Source organism: Salmo salar, chromosome ssa14 (assembly GCF_905237065.1).
Source record: "Salmo salar chromosome ssa14, Ssal_v3.1, whole genome shotgun sequence".
Lineage (NCBI taxonomy): Eukaryota > Metazoa > Chordata > Actinopteri > Salmoniformes > Salmonidae > Salmo > Salmo salar.
The window spans coordinates 29149388-29166767 of NC_059455.1; the positions used below are offsets into that span (position 1 = coordinate 29149388).

General features: G+C 43.1%; 2 protein-coding genes across 5 annotated transcripts in view; both read left to right on the forward strand.

The window, feature by feature from the left end:
• Positions 1-2407, forward strand: part of LOC106569162 (phosphatase and actin regulator 1) — an 89011-nt gene extending 86604 nt beyond the window's left edge. For all 4 annotated transcript variants that reach the window (XM_014140209.2, XM_014140212.2, XM_014140207.2 and 1 more), the window contains exon 12: positions 94-2407. In XM_014140209.2, the coding sequence (XP_013995684.1) occupies positions 94-109 (16 nt within the window). In that variant the 3' untranslated portion in view covers positions 110-2407. The remainder of the gene's footprint in view (positions 1-93) is intronic.
• A 1743-nt stretch (positions 2408-4150) lies between these two features.
• LOC106569160 (PH domain leucine-rich repeat-containing protein phosphatase 1) overlaps positions 4151-17380 on the forward strand; it is a 79103-nt gene continuing 65873 nt past the window's right edge. Inside the window, exon 1 of the mRNA XM_014140205.2 lies at positions 4151-6102. Coding sequence (XP_013995680.1) covers positions 4497-6102 — 1606 coding nt within the window. The 5' untranslated portion in view covers positions 4151-4496. The remainder of the gene's footprint in view (positions 6103-17380) is intronic.

The window sequence follows — 17380 nt, forward strand, 5'->3', positions numbered from 1 at the left end:
ACCTTTTCCAGTTCCCTATAATAAGGAAATTGCAATATGTGACCTTTAGAATTCGTACAAATGACAGAATTTTTCTGCTCTTTCCTCCCTCAGGTTTCACAGGCCGTAGACCATCACTGTCTATAGGAACGCCAGACTGGCTGTTTTCCTTCACTGAGAACCATAAGTGCTGGACAGTAAATGGTGCCCAATTCTACAATAAGGCCATGTCTTCTTCTGATTTGAAATGCCTTTTCAATACCCTGCTGCTCAGTCGGTCGGTACCTTCCCCTCAGAGACAAACAGTAGTTGGACACCTTTAGTAGCCCCCCCCCAACTCCCACAATTTTCTCAATGTAACTGACTGACGAGTTTGTCCCACACCTTAGTGCTGAGCTCTCAGGAAGGCGCTCAGTGCTTTGGGGATGATGATGATGATGATGATAGTGGGATGGGCTGGTTGGGATTGGACACCTGCCGTCTCTACTCCATTGACTGGCTGTCACGGTTACCAGGTACCTATGCCCCGCCCTTGTCACTGTCTCACTATTGGTGGAAGGAGCCTCCACATCCTCACTCAATCAGAAAGGACATTTTTACTCCCTCTACCCATGGACGTTGCTAGAGATGGACTTCAACCACTTGGAGAATGTTATCCTTGGTCTGTTAAGGTGAACCTAGTGCTGTTTGTGGATTCATCTACAGTGTTTGAATGGTTAAAGAGAAAAATAAGTGAGGGGTCTGGTCCATAAAACATTTCAGAATTATGTGCAATATTTTCCCGCTGTGCTCTCTCCTTAGGTCATAGCGCCCTCTGGGGTTCACCCTGTCATGACCATGCAATCCCACCTCTACTTCTCCCCATGGTGGTCAGTTCAGTTCCCACTGTACCGACAATGTTTATCTATTGCTAACTGTGAATTTGAGAGTGCAGACAATGTTTTGTTTACACTCTCCAAATATACATTGTGTTTATACAGAGGTATGAAGTAAAATTTTAAATAGAATCACACTTCAATACTGTCCCTTTCATGTCGGGATCCTGTATGGATGAAAGGGTAACCTTAATGAAAAATGTAGCTGGCAGATAATGCACTGACTGTATGTGTTAAGGTTGAACAGCTTTTTATATCATTTTTATTTTTAAAAGTGGCACTTTGATTTTAAACTGTGGGGTATGTGGCTTTAGGGGATGTCACAGGTCTCTGATGTTTGAATATAGACTCCTTCAGAGAATAGCTAATGTTTCCCAAATCGCATTCTGTTTTCTATATAGTACACTACTTTTGACCAGAGACACATATGGGCCCTGGTCAAAAGTAGTGCACTAAATAGGGAATATGGTTCCATTTAGGATGTACATGTGGCTTGCCATCCAGGGATACTTTATGCTTTTTATTGTTGACAATTAAGCTTTTCTCATTTTGCAGTCTTATGTTAAATGAACTCTGCTGACGTGAGTGCACTGCACTCTGTTTATGTATTTTTCAGTCTTTTCTGTATATTTAAGAACAAGCAATATTCTTTCTGCCGCTTGGCAAACTGTATGAAAACTTTTTTAGTTTGCTTGTAAATGGTCCTCTCCATTAAATATATATTTTTTTGTTGCCATTTTAGGAAAGGCCCCAATGGGAATATCAGGATTGAAATCCTATTGGCCACTGAGTTGTTTTAAAATGGTACGCATTACTCTTATAGTTGCAATATGAAAAGGTTTGCTTGTCATAAGACGTAGATTAGATATGGTGACGGGCCTGATTGGCCACCTAAGGTATTAATGTATTTGCATAGGAAAATGCACCAACAAAAAGACATCCTCTGTCATTTTTAACGTCTTTGTAGTTGAGGCCCAATGAAATTTACGAAAACATTTTGGAACATCGAAGGTATTGCACATATGTTTGGTTATCAGGTAAAAATGGGTTATTATATTATATAAAATGTTAGTTTATTCTCCACATATTACTTATTGCTTCATTTATTACACAGGTTATTCTCTTTCCCAATGTCCCTGTTTGTTTTTCCTAATTTCATTGGAACAACTTAAATCAGTAGATTCTTCAAGAGACGATGGGGTCAGGTTTTCTGCTCTAATCAGCATCCTTGTTGATTCCAGCATCATGCCAACCACGTCATGTTTGCCTCAAACCGTTTTGGGCATTGTATAGAGTCTTAACGCTTTGATCAACATCTTGAGGGGGCTCCTCTCTGTCTTTTGACAGACCACTTAACCACAGAGCATAGTATGAGGATGGTGTCATGTTGGAATTGAGGAATATGAATTCAGTCATACACTTTTGTTACATGTACTTGTTGAGAATTTAATTTGGAAGTGATTTTATTTATTTTGGAAATGGGGATTCCTTTCCATTTACAATGTGAATGACCGCCTTGTCTGTCTCTCTATTAAACATCATGATGTATTTTGCATTCTGTTCACTATCATATATAAGACATGTTTTCTCAAACCATGGCAATATTGACATCAGCTATTGGGTCTTTATGGCTGCCCAGGAATTGTAGCTAATGTGATTTAGAGTAAAATACTGCCTTACTACTTTGGCTTTCCTTTTGTGTGTGTCAGTTATGCTTTTGGATCTTTATGTTGACCACCACAACCTCATCGGTCTATCATAGAGGTTATCCCACAGCGCTCCAATGAATCACCATGTAATTCTATGGGTTATTCCTTTGCTTTATTAGTTCAGGGAAGCTCACTGTTTCATCCCAAATAGTCTGGATGTACCACTTGTTGGTGTTTTGGGGTTTCATAGATCCAATAACTGTTCCAAGCACATCAAAATATTCTCATCCAACTAAAAAGTCAATTTTGACAATTTATTACATTTGTAAAGCACTTTTCATTATACAGAATAATCTAAGTAGTATTGTATAGTAAAACCTATGTACAGGATTCTCCAATGGCCTACCCTATGTCAGATCTTCACTTTGCACAGGTAGACAATGCATGTAACGGGTAGACTGATTTTATGTCCAAGAAATCTTATTAAAAGGATTTTTCCAGCAATCATGCTTCACTGGTGTCAATGATTTCAGTGATTCAGTCAAACTCCATTTGTACCCAATTCCAGGATTCAAACTGTTGGACGAGAGACGTCCAAGCAGAAATGAGAGCGCGGCACTGGTGTGATTGATAAGAACTTGCCCCGATCAGAGAAGGATGAAAGACATTTTTCAACGGCCTATGCTCGTTATCGGAGCCAAGTGCTTAAATCATGTAAGTGCAACCGTTTTATTTTTTATTAGCCTAGTTTTAACACTGTAGCCTACTAACACAGTGGGGATGGGTTATGGATTACCATTAGGGACCGTGTTGACTGTACAGTGTACTAAATGAGAAAATCAATGACATCAATATAATGAGTTCTTGTACTGGGATGGAGCAAAAACCTGCACACCCTGTGTGTCCCCAGGACCAGGATTGTCACTACTTGGAGCTGGAACACCACTAGGTGGTGGAAGAGGACAATAGAATATCACTGAGGACAGAAAGTCGGCCAGTCGGCGTGGCCTTGTGAAATGGCGTCCTGATGAGATGGTGCACCACTCAAGTTATTTCACCCTCGTCGTTACTGGTCGAGTAGCCTCAAACGTTATTTCCCCATGCTATTTAATGCAAGCACGCACATATCATAAAATACATTGGCTTAAAACACCTGACAAATAAGTGGGATATTTAATATTAATGCTGTGAGGGGAAAAACATGTTCTGTCTCCCATTTTGATTTGGAATGCTTTTAAACTTGTCCGTCGCATCAAGCATATTTCACAGGTACAGTAATTTGTCTGTGTAGTCAGAAGGTTGAATCCCACTTGTCAAAACTAGGCAACAAGAGGGATATTCCTCAGAAGGGGCAGAGCATAACACGTGGGCGGTGCATAAAGGTCGTTGCATATAGAAATGTATCTATGTGCATAGAACTGATAAGGCTCTCTACCAAATAACAGGGAGTTGTATTTCTGTGTTACATATCTATTTACATCATTCTGAACCTTGCCCCCTTCTGTCTGCTGTAGGTATGCCCTTTATTTGGGGAATGTAGTTTTTACTTCAGCATTTCAAAATGAAAGATTGTAGATGTCCTTACATTGAAATACATTTCCCACAAGGCAATACAAGGTTCCCACATCTTGTCACCTCATGAATATGTATCGTACAGTATTTGCGTAAGAGGTCGGCCGACATTAATTTCATATTCTGCCATAGTATTTTGGTGTAAATGAGACACACAGTTACGTCTCCGCCCTTGTACCAATCTCTCACTTCGAGTCCGACCTGTTTTTAGCGGATTTTTCCTCTGAAATGTTTTCGGAAACGCAGGGGAGATTCCAATTGGAGCGCGGAGGCAAAGAAGGGAATGAATAGTGGGATAAGTACACCACCCAACCGGCGGACATTTATTGTATTGTGTTCCTATTGTCGCGCTTTTTTAATGTAGAAGGCTGATGTTAAGCCACGTACGCACAGATATCTAGTGTACTTTTCATTTGGTAAAATGGAAAGTGCGCGGGCTGTCGTTGACGAAGGCTTGGCAGATAGAACTGCAACTAAGTTTAAGAAGCCTAGCGGACTGTCTGTCGCCCAGTGGACGCCAGTGGATGATGGTGGTGTACATTTGACGGCCTCTCGTTTAGATATTAGAAATGGGAACAATCCCTCTCAGACTGCAGTGGGTTCTAGTGCTTCGAATAAAAGTAATGGAAGCACATCTACGAATGGCCGGAGTTTATCCAGTAACTCCAACTCGCTCCTGTTGAGACGGAGGAGGCTGAAGAGGAACCTCTCCGCTGCAACCACATTGGCTGTCACTGCCGCCTGCGGCGCCAATATGAACTCGACCCTCTCCTCTGCGTCTCTGCATACTCGGAGTCTGGATAGGAAGACGTTGCTGAGGCATCGGCAGAACATGCAACTGCAGCCTTCAGATAGAGAGTGGGTGCGAGTGGATCTTCACAGGGGATCCATACATGTCCACGATAAACTCACCTCGCCGTCATATCCTAGGCCGGTGCTGTGCACGATCGATACCACCGCCGGCGACATGGCGCTCCGTATGAGCAAACTCAGTAAGTCGAGCTCTGTATTGCGTATATTTTGTAAAGACAACCTAAAGACTGATCAAAACGGAAACTGTAACGTGAAGTATCTATATGACAGTCAGTGCAAACTTATTGAAGACGGTAACGTTAATATCAAGCGCAACCATTCGGGATCCCCAGAATTCAGGGGCGGCTTATCAGACAAGCCAAGTGACCGGTTGAGACTACTGCTTATGGAGAACGCTGAGCTGCAAAAGCAACAGGATGAAAAACTTTTGAGTCCGGACTCGGATTCAAAAGATAATATAACTCACTCGTTGTCTGATCAAAATTCGAATTCTAACCTGGATACTCCTAACGAGGATGATCCAGAACAGCGGCTGAACGGAGTGGACAACTACGGGCCCAATTCTGGTTCGGACGTGGAGAGCAGCAGCGCATTCGATGACCTCAGCATCTCGGGGGCTCGGCTCAGTGAGCACCGGGACTCCCTCAGCGACGACATGATCCTGGGCACAGACGCATCCGTCCTGAGCCCTAGTTTTGACAGCGCCACGGAGGGCCACGACACCTATGGCAGCTCCTCAGACGAACTGGAGCTCGACTGTCCTACCACAAGCATTGACCCTATTCTCCCGAATGGCAACACAGTCTCTGCCAACTACACGTTTAGCAACGGTGGTCATTTAAACGACTTGACAGAGGATACGGGAGCAGGTAACAGGCTCGGTCAAAGCAGGCAGCCACCCAGTAGTAGCGGTAGCTCATTGTCCCGGGCCTGTTCGACAGGTAATAGGCCCGACGTCCAAGACCCTGACAATCGCCAGCGTGCTTTGAAAACAGGTTCGGCAGAGGCTGATGAAGATAGAGACGCAGCAGGTGACACGAGTCCCACACTTTACGTTCAGCTCCACGGTGACGCTGTCAGGAGGCTCGGGCAAGACGAGAGGCCTCTCCAGATCCAGAATGACTTTCTCTTTAAACTGGGATTTAAGGACCCATGGCGCGTGCAGGAGGAAGGGATGAACACCGAGATTGGCTCCCTGTTACGGTTTTACGCAGGTAAAAAAACACTTGTTTCATTACTGTTGCGGTGTGCAATATGTTTGAATGTTATTACAACAGACCTGATGTTGACATAATGTCAGAGAGATGAATGGGCCCAAGCTACTCTTGAAGTTGGTAAGAATGATAAACAATTTATCTTGTTTATCATTGATAGCAATTTGCTATATCATGCATATGTAAGTTTTGCGTCATTTGGTGGTTGAATGGAAATGCATTTGAGGTTAACTGTTGCTCCTACACTTTTGTATTGGTGTAGACCACCCTACATGTCATTCCTAAGCCTACCAACTCTATTTGTATTGGGGGAATGGCGTTAGCCTACATGGTGTATATGCTATATCATTGTAATAACAGAGTAAAACATGACAACCCTTGCCTAAGGGATAGATAATTAACCAAACACTTCCACGCCTACCTTTCTGGCATTCCCCCACCATTGTAGAACATATTTTGGAAGCTAGTGAAATGCATTTATTCATGTCTACATTCATTTTTGCCACATTTATTCTGTTAGACATCTTAATACATACTTTTTAAATCATACTGTGAGCTAAACATAAAGTCCTTTAAATATTTAATTGAAATTCCATTCATTCCTGTGTAGGACTGCTTTTTCTGGGCAATGCCAATATGGCTGACCAGTGGCATCAAAGCCTTACATTGGCCATTACATATCATAAATCCAGGGTGTATATACACCATTGGTAGAAACATTTAAATTTCCTCTGTAATAATGCCATGCAGGTGGAATAACAGGCCCACTCCTTCCTGTTGTCATTAGCTGTGAACTTTGACAGGCAAGGTGAGTATAACAGTCCATACTCAATGCAGGAGGGTAAAGATGGGCAGATATAAGGCTCCTGGGCACAAGTATTGGCAAGGTTAGTGGGAACTGAATATTAATACCACACAATAACTGCCTATCCAATATCACCATAGTGTGTGTATAGCTCACACACATTTTGAACACCTGTCCCCTATGGTGTCCAGGCTTGCAGACCAGGCCTGACTGTATGCTGGCATAAGGTTGTTTGAGAGTTACAGGGAACTATGCTTTGGTCAAAGTTGCCCTGCTGAAGGCAGTAGGATTTTTAGTGTGGTTGGTTTTTTTCCCTCCTCTCCTTCCGTCTTTGTTGAACCGTGGCAGCACGCTCCGCTCCCATGGACACGCATGACATGGCCACAAAGCCAGCGCTGAACTTATGGCACCCAGACATGGGCCCTGTTCCGGCTTTTGGCCCATTATCATCGTAATGAAAGGCTTGAATGTGTGGGTGGGTGGATGGAGGGCGGGAGGGAGAGAGTGAGGGATAGGGGGATGGATGGGTTGAGAGAGGGATGGGAGGGGGGGGGGGCGTAAAACCCCAGCTATGTGGAAGAATTCAGTGATTTGTGGTCATTTAGATGCTGCACAGGCCCTGTCCTCCAGGCACCCTGTCTTCTGGACTGTCACACTGCCTTCCAAGCTGGGTTTGTGTGCCCCAGTCTCAGCCTCAGCTCCATCAGAGAGCAGGAAGCTCTTTCCATTCACTCTTCCACCGCTGATATCCCACCACCACCGCTTCTGCTTAAGCTGGGAGGAGAGAGAAGTTTCTACAATGTTCTCCAGGGTCAGGAAGGTCTTGGTAATGTGAAGGTGAGCCTTTTCATTTAGGAGCCTGGTACTGCACGTGAGCAGAGGCCAAAACACACACACTCTCCACAAACGCCTGTCCTGCCCTGACTGAGAGAGCCTATTGTTGCAGAGGTTGTTGTCGATGTGAAACTGAAAATGGCCACGTGGTTGTTGCTGTCCCGTTCACGGTCACATGTCCCAGGCCCGTAATTATTTTGTATGTTTCAAAGGGCCACAGTGGCTTGAGTGGATACTAGTTAATTTAGATGGTTTTATATGATAGGCTGAATGAGTGTGAATGTGTGGTTTGTGTCACAGAGAGTGTGTGTGTGTGATATTTGTGGTTAACAGGGTTTTCAATCGGCCTGCAGCCTACCAGTATGGTATACATGTGCAGTCAGCTGAGTCAAGCCAGCCAGTCAACCAACCAGCAGTGACAGCCATTACAGTACGGTAGCTTTGATCCTCCACCTCCAGGGGCCGGGCCAGACATCTAACACCTCCCTCCCTGTCCTCTGCCGGTCTCCTTTCCCACCTACCCTCCCTGTCCCACATGAGCCGGCTTAACTCTGGTCACCTGAGCCCTCCTCGGACCTCCTCAGGCCCTGTGTGACCCTCTTCTCACCCCCCTGGTTCACTGCCCAACACGCAGGTCCCTGTTTGTCACACAGCAGCGACAGCATTCAACAAGGAAGTTAAAACCGAACAGCCCATATGCCCTTGTGTGAGGCACTCCCACCACGCCCCCTCTCTGATATGGTGGAGGCATGTGAGGAATGTACACTGGCTCCTCTAGAATGTCAGGCACGTCTACTGGGGAGGGGGAGAGGTTCCAGGGTTGGAGGGGGATACTACCATACTGCTACTGTCACATATTCAACTGACTGACTGACCGTTCCTCTTAGATAGTGAAGATAAGAGGGGGGTGTGGTGTGTGTGAGTGGAGTCTACTGGACTTCCTGTTAGAGGCCTCACAATCTAATCTCTGTAGTTCTGCATTAATGTCTCTTTCGCCCTGTAGCACAGACAGTCTCATGTTTGTACATTCAACAACACCTGTTGTGAAATATGTCTGTTGGAGGAATAGGCCTGAAAGGCTAGCAAATATAGCGAGATTGCCGAGGGGAAGAAAGTTGGGTTTGCGCTACGAAGATACTACACTGAACAAAACTATAAACACAACAAGAAACAATTTCAAAGATTTTACTGAGTTAGAGTTCATATAAGGAAATCAGTCAATTGAAATAAATTAGGCCCTAATCTAGGGCTGAGCGGTATACCCAATTTTACAATATACCGGTATTGAAGCGCAGACTGATTTGGGTTTTTACTTTACCTTCAATAACGGGCTTTGAATGTTTGTTAAATGTGATATGCCATGTGTAACATACATTTTTATAGTTTCTTCGCTACTTGAGTCATCTCTCTCCATACTGCTTTCCACACAGACCTAGCCCCTCGCCCTGTCACTCAAAGAGCGCATTTGATGTTCCTCGACCACGAGACACTTGTTCAGTCTGCATGGTCAATGCAGCACATGCAACAATGTTGATGGCAAAAATGCTGGTCGCTTTCTTTCTTAATCAAAATCCACAAGCGTTCTGTAATTACTTTGTTTGTGTTTCTTACATCTGTAAACAACTAGTTTGTCATTTCTTAGCATGTTGAACCTAAATATTGTTAGCCGCTAATGCTAGTTAGCTGGCTAATAAATGTAGTGAGTCAGAGCAGAGCAAACGTAATTAGCTATACAGCCTGTTGCTGTCATGTCAAACAACACTGTATTAAAAGTGCCCACTATTATATTCCAACTATAGAATTAGAATAATCATTCTATTTCCATACTTCCAACACTTAACACAAGTGTTTGCTCTAAATCACATGTCAAATCAAATGAGGCCTAGATTGCTTGCCCATATTGTGCAGCCCTACGTGGAAATGATCTCAAATAAGTCCAGGAAATGCAGAAATTGATCAATTATTTGGGGTTGAAGTCAACTTCAGTTGTAAAAAACCCCAATCAGAATGGAGAAAGCCCCATTGAAATCACTTAGAATGTATGTGTGGCCACCCTAGGATCACACACTACTCATAAAGCAAGTATAAAATGTCAAATACGCCATACGATCATAAAAAAATAAATAAAGAAATAGTGATCTTATATTTTGGCCATATCGCCCTACCCTAATCTATGGATTTCACATGACTGGGAATACAGATATGCATCTATTGGTCACAGATACCTTGGCTACCTTGGGCTTGGATCAGAAAAGCAGTCAGTATCTGGTGTGACCACCATTTGCCTTATGCAGTGCGACACATCTCCTTCGCATAGAGTTGATCAGGCTGTTGATTGTGGCCTGAACACAATTGCATTTTATCAATGGCAATTTGAATGCATAGAGATATCGTGACAAGGTCCCACGCTGTCGTACACGTCGATCCAGAGCATCCCAAACATGCTCAATGGGTGACATGTCTGAGTATGCAGGCCATGAAACAACTGGGACGTTTTCAGCTTCCGGGAATTGTGTAGAGATCCTTGTGATATGGGGCTGTGCATTATCATGCTGAAACAATGGGCCTCAGGATCTCGTCACAATATCTCAATGCATTCAAATTGCCATCGATAAAATGCAATTGTGTTCATTGTCCATAGCTTATGCCTGCCCATACCATAACCCCACCACCACCATGGGGCACTCTGTTCACAACGTTGACATCAGCAAACCGCTCGCCCACACGATGCCATACATATACTGTCTGCCATCTGCCCGTTACAAATTCCTTTTAATTATCTGGCGGCAGCTCTGGTGGACATTCCTGCAGTCAAAATGCCAATTGCACGATCCCTCAACTTGAGACATCTGTTGCATTGTGTTGTGTGACAAAACTGCACATTTTAGAGGCCTTCTATTGTCCCCAGCACAAAGTGCAGCTGTGCAATGATCATGCTGTTTAATCAGTTTCTTTATATGCCACACCTGTCAGGTGGATGGATTATCTTGGCGAAGGAAAAATGCTCACTAACAGGGATGTAAACAAATTTGTACACAAAATTTGCGAGAAATAAGCATTTTGTGCGATTGGAACATTTCTGGGATTTTTTTATTTCGGCTCATGAAACATGGGACCAACACCTGACATGTTGTGTTTATATTTTTGTTCAGCGTAATTACAAGGTAAAGGAGACCGAGATGGACACAAGGTTAAATGATCTGTTTGGCTGGTGATATTCAGTAGGATCCAACTACTTTGTTGTCATTGGTCTGTTCAGTTTGTTTGGAATAGGTCAGGTCATGCTTAGAGTGCACCCCTTCCTCCTCAGTGACCACATGAGATACGGTATCTTACCTGGGTGAGCAGAGGGGCTGCCAGAGATCACACACTCTGTGTGGCTAAACTGAACTGGGATCAGCTCCTAGCTCAGGGATTTCAGTGTCCCTCTGTAGATACACTGAACTAGGATCAGCCCAGAGACCTCCCAGGAGAATATCCTAATGAAGCTCTCCCTTGCCAGGCGGATGCAACTGTTTCCCCACTAACATACTCAGAGGTGTGTGTGAGCCAGAGTGCTTTATACCAATCCTGAATTATTTACCGTCATTAGCCTACTAACTAGCTTCGTTTAGCAAACATCACACATTTAGAACAGGTTAGGACTTTATAAAGACCCAGCTGCCCAGACTTGATTTTCTAAGATTTCTTTCAGTCTGTCAAATGTATTACTTTCACAAACTTCAGTGTTTTAGCTCAATGAGTCAAAATATGAGCTTCGTTGACAGTGAGCATTGCTCTGTCATTTTAATTGAGGATCAAATCAAATTTTATTGGTCACATACACATGGTTAGCAGATTAATTAATTAGTTAATGCGAGTGTAGCGAAATGCTTGTGCTTCTAGTCCGACAGTGCAGTAATATCTAACATGTAATCTAACAAATTCACAATGATTACCTTATACACACACAATGTAAGGGGATGGAATAAGAATATGTACATATAAATATATGGATGACTGATGGCCGTGCGGCATAGACAAGATACAGTAGATGGTATAAAATACAGTATATACATATGAGATGAGTAATGTAGGATATGTAAACATTATTAAAGTGACTAGTGATACCATTTATTTAAGTGGCCAGAGATTTGAGTCAGTATGTTGGCAGCAGCCTCTGTTAGTGATGGCTGTTTAACAGTCTGATGGCCTTGAGATAGAAGCTGTTTTTCAGTCTCTCGGTCCCAGCTTTGATCCACCTGTACTGACCTCGCCTTCTGGATGATAGCGGGGTGAACAAGCCGTGGCTCGGGTGGTTGATGTCCTTGATGATCTTTTTGGCCTTCCTGTGACATCGGGTGTTGTTGGTGGCAGGTAGTTGCCCCCGGTGATGCATTGTGCACGCTGCACTACCTTCTGGAGAGCCTTGCGGTTGAGGGCAGTGCAGTTGCCGTACCAGGCTGTGATGAAGCCTGTCTCGTCATTGTTGGTAATCAAGCCCACCACTGTAGTGTCGTCTGCAAACTTGATGATTGAGTTGGAGACGTGCATGGCCACGCAGTCATGAGTGAACAGGTTCACTGTTATTATGTTGTTGGGTAGACCTATTCAAAATAACTACTCTGTCACACAATACATTGCTTGTCCTATAATACTTTCAGGCTACGGCTGTGCTGTCTCCACTTCAGAGAGTAGGTTACAACAGGTGAGTCAGGTAAGAGAGGACAGAGTTTAGTTTTTCCCTTCCTTCAGGTAAAGAGTTTGGTAAGGTTTTGCAATGTTACTGCGTCACACGTGTTTGAAGCACCATGTGTCATGAGGTGTACTTTGGTGTGACGGACAGGTGCAGCATGGGAATACATTGCTCATGTGGAATTTATGACAACGGAGATGTATACCGTCCTAATCCAAGCGGTCCTGTACACACAAAGCACAGTGAGAAAGGACAGTGGATGCTTTCAGGAGATAAATAGGAAATGCTGTTTGTGATATTTGCGTATGTGGCCATTTTATGTCTAACGTTTACCTTACATTAGTTAGTTTGATTAGTTTGTCCGCAGTTCACACACATTTAAATAAAATACAATATATAATGTCCCGTCTGGTTGTCCCCTTGTCACATAGCTGGATAGTGAGCAGGAATATATTGGTGATGTAGTGACTAAGAACTCTGCAGCTAGCTAGGGGTTTAAAGGATTAATGAAGCTTCATGTTCTCTGAAGCAGTCCTGATGACAGCCATTAAGCACATAGTTGAGTTAGCCTCTTGTCTCTCACTCCACACCCCAGATTGGTCTCACGTTTGCACATCAATCTTCTCCAAATATTTGACATAATGGCAGAAGAACACTTTCTGGTACCTTTTTGTATGTACACTGAGTGTACACAACATTAGGAACACCTTCCTAATATTGAGTTGTACCCCCTTTTGCTCTCAGAACAGCCTCAATTCGTTGGTGCATGGACTCTACAAGGTGTCGAAAGCATTCCACAGGGATGCTGGCCCATGTTGACACCAATACTTCCCACAGTTGCCAAGTTAGCTGCATGTCCTTTGGGTAGTGACCATTCTTGATAAACATGGGAAGATGTTGAGCGTGAAAAACCCACCAGCATTACAGTTCTTGACACTCAAACAGGTGACATCAATAAGGGATCATAGGTTTCACCTGGATTCACCTGGTCAGTCTGTCATGGAATGAGCTCACTGGTCGTCTTAACAACAAGTTTTAGAAGCTCTCCATATTTGATGAATGCAGTAGTAGTTAGGGAATTTAACTCAATTAAAATTATAATTCCAGTGCATTGTCTCTAGGTGCGATCTGAGGTCAACTGAATGTAATTATTTTGATAGTGTTATGCCTAAATGGGATTTACCTTGTTCAGATTCAAGGACCTCAAGGTTTCTCTAGTAGTCAAGGAGATGGAAAGCTGCTTCAAAATGAATGCCAACCAATAGTGAAAATGAGTCCCCTAATGGTGGTTGTCTACCTTCATCTCCTCTCCTGGCTGGCAGCTAATGGTGGTTGTCTACCTTCATCTCCTCTCCTGGCTGGCAGCTAATGGTGTGCTTGTAAACAGTCCATTGGTGAGTCATGTCATTTTCTAATCAGATATTGCACGTTCCAGGGCTTGAATCGAATGTGTTGTGTGTGTGCACCCAAGGAGAGGAGGAAAAGGGTAATACTTAAAGAATGTGTTGTCTCCTCATGGGAGAAACACACTATTACATAAGAGGTGTGTGGGGGCAGGGAGGATGTGTGTGTGTGTGTGGTGAGATGCTTTTAGGATAGTGGTGTCAGCCTGCAGAGCCATAGGAGTATGTCTTTTTTCATTCTAATATACAGTAGATCCCTCTCTTGGCCGACCTCCCTCTCCCCGTCCCTCCATCTCTAGCTCTCTCAATTTTTTCCCTCAATCTGTCCTCATCGCTCTCCTCTCGCTATCGTTTCTCACATCTCCTCCTCCCTCAGACCATCTGACAGATTGCATTTATCTCTCCATATCTCTTTCTCTCCTTCACAAGACCAGCTTTCTTATTCTCCCTCCATCCCCGACTGTCCATCGGCCCCCTCTCTCTCTGCCACCCTCATCCCTGATCAACTCAGTTTGTTGCCATTCCACCGTGGGGGGGGGGGTCTGAGATGTGTTGTGCCTTGTTCTTTCTCACTCAATTTCTCTTAAACAGAGAGTTTGATATTTAGGGTAATGTCAGCTCAAGCTTCTCTCACCATCTCCCCCCTCCTCTATCTCTATTTCACTTTCTTTCTCTCTGAGCCCCATAATGAATCTCGTATCTCAACATCATATCTGTCTAGTCTTGTGGACAAGGACAGTGATGTTACTGTTGCTGCTTGATTATAAGTATACTCCCCTCTCCTCTCCCCTACCCTCCTCCCTTGTAATGAACTGATGCCCAGTACTCATGGTTATGAGAAAGGAGTATGGTAGGGCCCTATAAAATCTGCCTTCCAGAGAACATGGACAGAATCACGGAATCCAGACATTACAATGGAATTCAACAATATTCAAAGAAATCAACTAAATGTATTGAACTTATTAGAAAATTAATTAATGTGCCCAAGTTATTCATAAGACATGAATAAAATGCTTCAGTGATTCGTATTTTCCTGCAACCTTCTGAAACGGCACAGGAATGCCCCCCTGTGAGTGTGTGCGCGCGCGCATCTACTTAAAAAAAAAGGGTAGATCATCTTTAATATTGCTGATAGTACAACCTGTTTATTGCCTCGTTATTGTTATATAATTTTGTGTTACTTTTTGATTTTATTAAAACAATTTACTTTAGTTTATTTAGTAAATATTTTCTTAACTCTATTTCTTAAACTGCATTGTTGGTTAAGGGCTTGTAAGTAAGCATTTCACGGTGAGGTCTACACCTGTTGTATTCGGCGCATGTGACATACATTTTGATTTGAAATCTGGGAAACCAGGCCTGGTATCCATAGCTAATTTTTGGAAAGGCCTTTGATAAAGTACAACTGGAATTTATATATAAATGTTTTGACTATTTTAATTTAGGAGAATCTCTAATACAGTGGGTTTAAGTTATGTTTTGTAACCCTAGGTGTAAAATGGTAAATAATGTCTAATTCTCAAACGTGTTAAATTGTCAAGAGGAGTAAAACATGGTTGTCCACTATTGGCATATCTGTTTATTATGGCCAATGAAACGTTAGCTATTAAAATAAGAATCAACAATAATATCAAGGGGCTAGAAATCCAGAACTTAAAAACAAAGGTGTCATTGTACGCTTACGATTCATGTTCTTTAAATGCACAATTTGGATCTCTGCACAGCCTCAGAGGATCTAGACATAGTTTTCGAACCTCTGCGGATTAAAACCAAATTATGCTAAATTATAATTCCATATTATGAATTGGATCTCAAAATAAAATGTTTACATTACCGTGTAGTTTACCGATAAAATGGTCAGACGGTGAAGTGGACATACTCAGTATTTATATCCTGAAATAAATAAATTCTCACTACAATACATGTTTATAGAAAGTTAGCCAAATTAGATAAGATTTTGCTACCATGGAAAGGACAACACCTGTTAATTTGTGGGATAGTCCCCCTGATTAATTCTTTAGTCATATCCCAGTTTACCTATTTACTTATGGCCCTGCCTACACCTAATGACTAAATCGAAAAGGTTCTCTATCAGATTAGTAAGAATTGCTCACCCCACGTTCAAGAATGGCCTTTTTCCACTTCATTCAGATTACAATTTCTCACTTTTGGTTATTTGAAAATGAAATAATCTCCAAAATTACACACAAAAATTTAAATAAAAAAGCCATAGAAAGCTGCTGGCAATTCCAGTTTAATCCACCAGAAAAGACAGAACAAATATTGGAAAAAAAAATCTTTGTAAATTATATCATAAATAGAACTGGTGGAGTTGTCACACATGCATTTAACAAAAATATATTGAAATGTCAGCTCTATCCAAAATTACAACCAACTGATTGCAGCATTACTGCAAAAATGGAGGCAAATGGAAATGGGAAAAGGTAAGGAACTTGTTGGCCCTGCATTGAAGACCAAAATTGACTAAAGGAAATTGTGTAGAATAAAAAGTATACTAGTTTAATTTAAGGACCCAACAAATGACAGAGGAAAAATAGTTTGGGGGAGATTTTCGATGTACTGACTCCATGGCACATGGTTTAAGAACTGATACACAAAACGGAACACCGGATTCAACTTAAACTATACACAATTCTTTCAACTAATAGAATGTAATATACACTGCTCCAAAAAATAAAGGGAACACTTAAACAACACAATGTAACTCCAAGTCAATCACACTTCTGTGAAATCCAACTGTCCACTTAGGAAGCAACACTGATTGACAATAAATTTCACATGCTGTTGTGGAAATGGAAAAGACAACAGGTGGAAATTTTAGGCAATTAGCAAGACACCCCCAATAAAGGAGTGGTTCGGCAGGTGGTGACCACAGACCACTTCTCAGTTCTTATGCTTCCTGGCTGATGTTTTGGTCACTTTAGAATCCTGGCTCTGCTTTCACTCAAGTGGTAGCATGAGACGGAGTCTACAACCCACACAAGTGGCTCAGGTAGTGCAGCTCATCCAGGATGGCACATCAATGCGAGCTGTGGCAAGAAGGTTTGCTGTGTCTGTCAGCGTAGTGTCCAGAGCATGGAGGAGCTACCAGGAGACAGGCCGGTACATCAGGAGACGTGGAGGAGGCCGTAGGAGGGCAACAACCCAGCAGCAGGAAAGCTACCTCCGCCTTTGTGCAAGGAGGAGCAGGAGAAGCACTGCCAGAGCCCTGCAAAATGACCTCCAGCAGGCCACAAATGTGCATGTGTCTGCTCAAACGGTCAGAAACAGACTCCATGAGGGTGGCATGAGGGCCCGACGTTCACAGATGGGGGTTGTGCTTACAGCCCAACACCGTGCAGGACGAATGGCATTTGCCAGAGAACACCAAGATTGGCAAATTCGCCACTGGCGCCCTGTGCTCTTCACAGATGACGCAGGTTCACACTGAGCACATGTGACAGACGTGACAGAGTCTGGAGACACCGTGGAGAACGTTCTGCTGCCTGCAACATCCTCCAGCATGACCGGTTTGGCGGTGGGTCAGTCATGGTGTGGGGT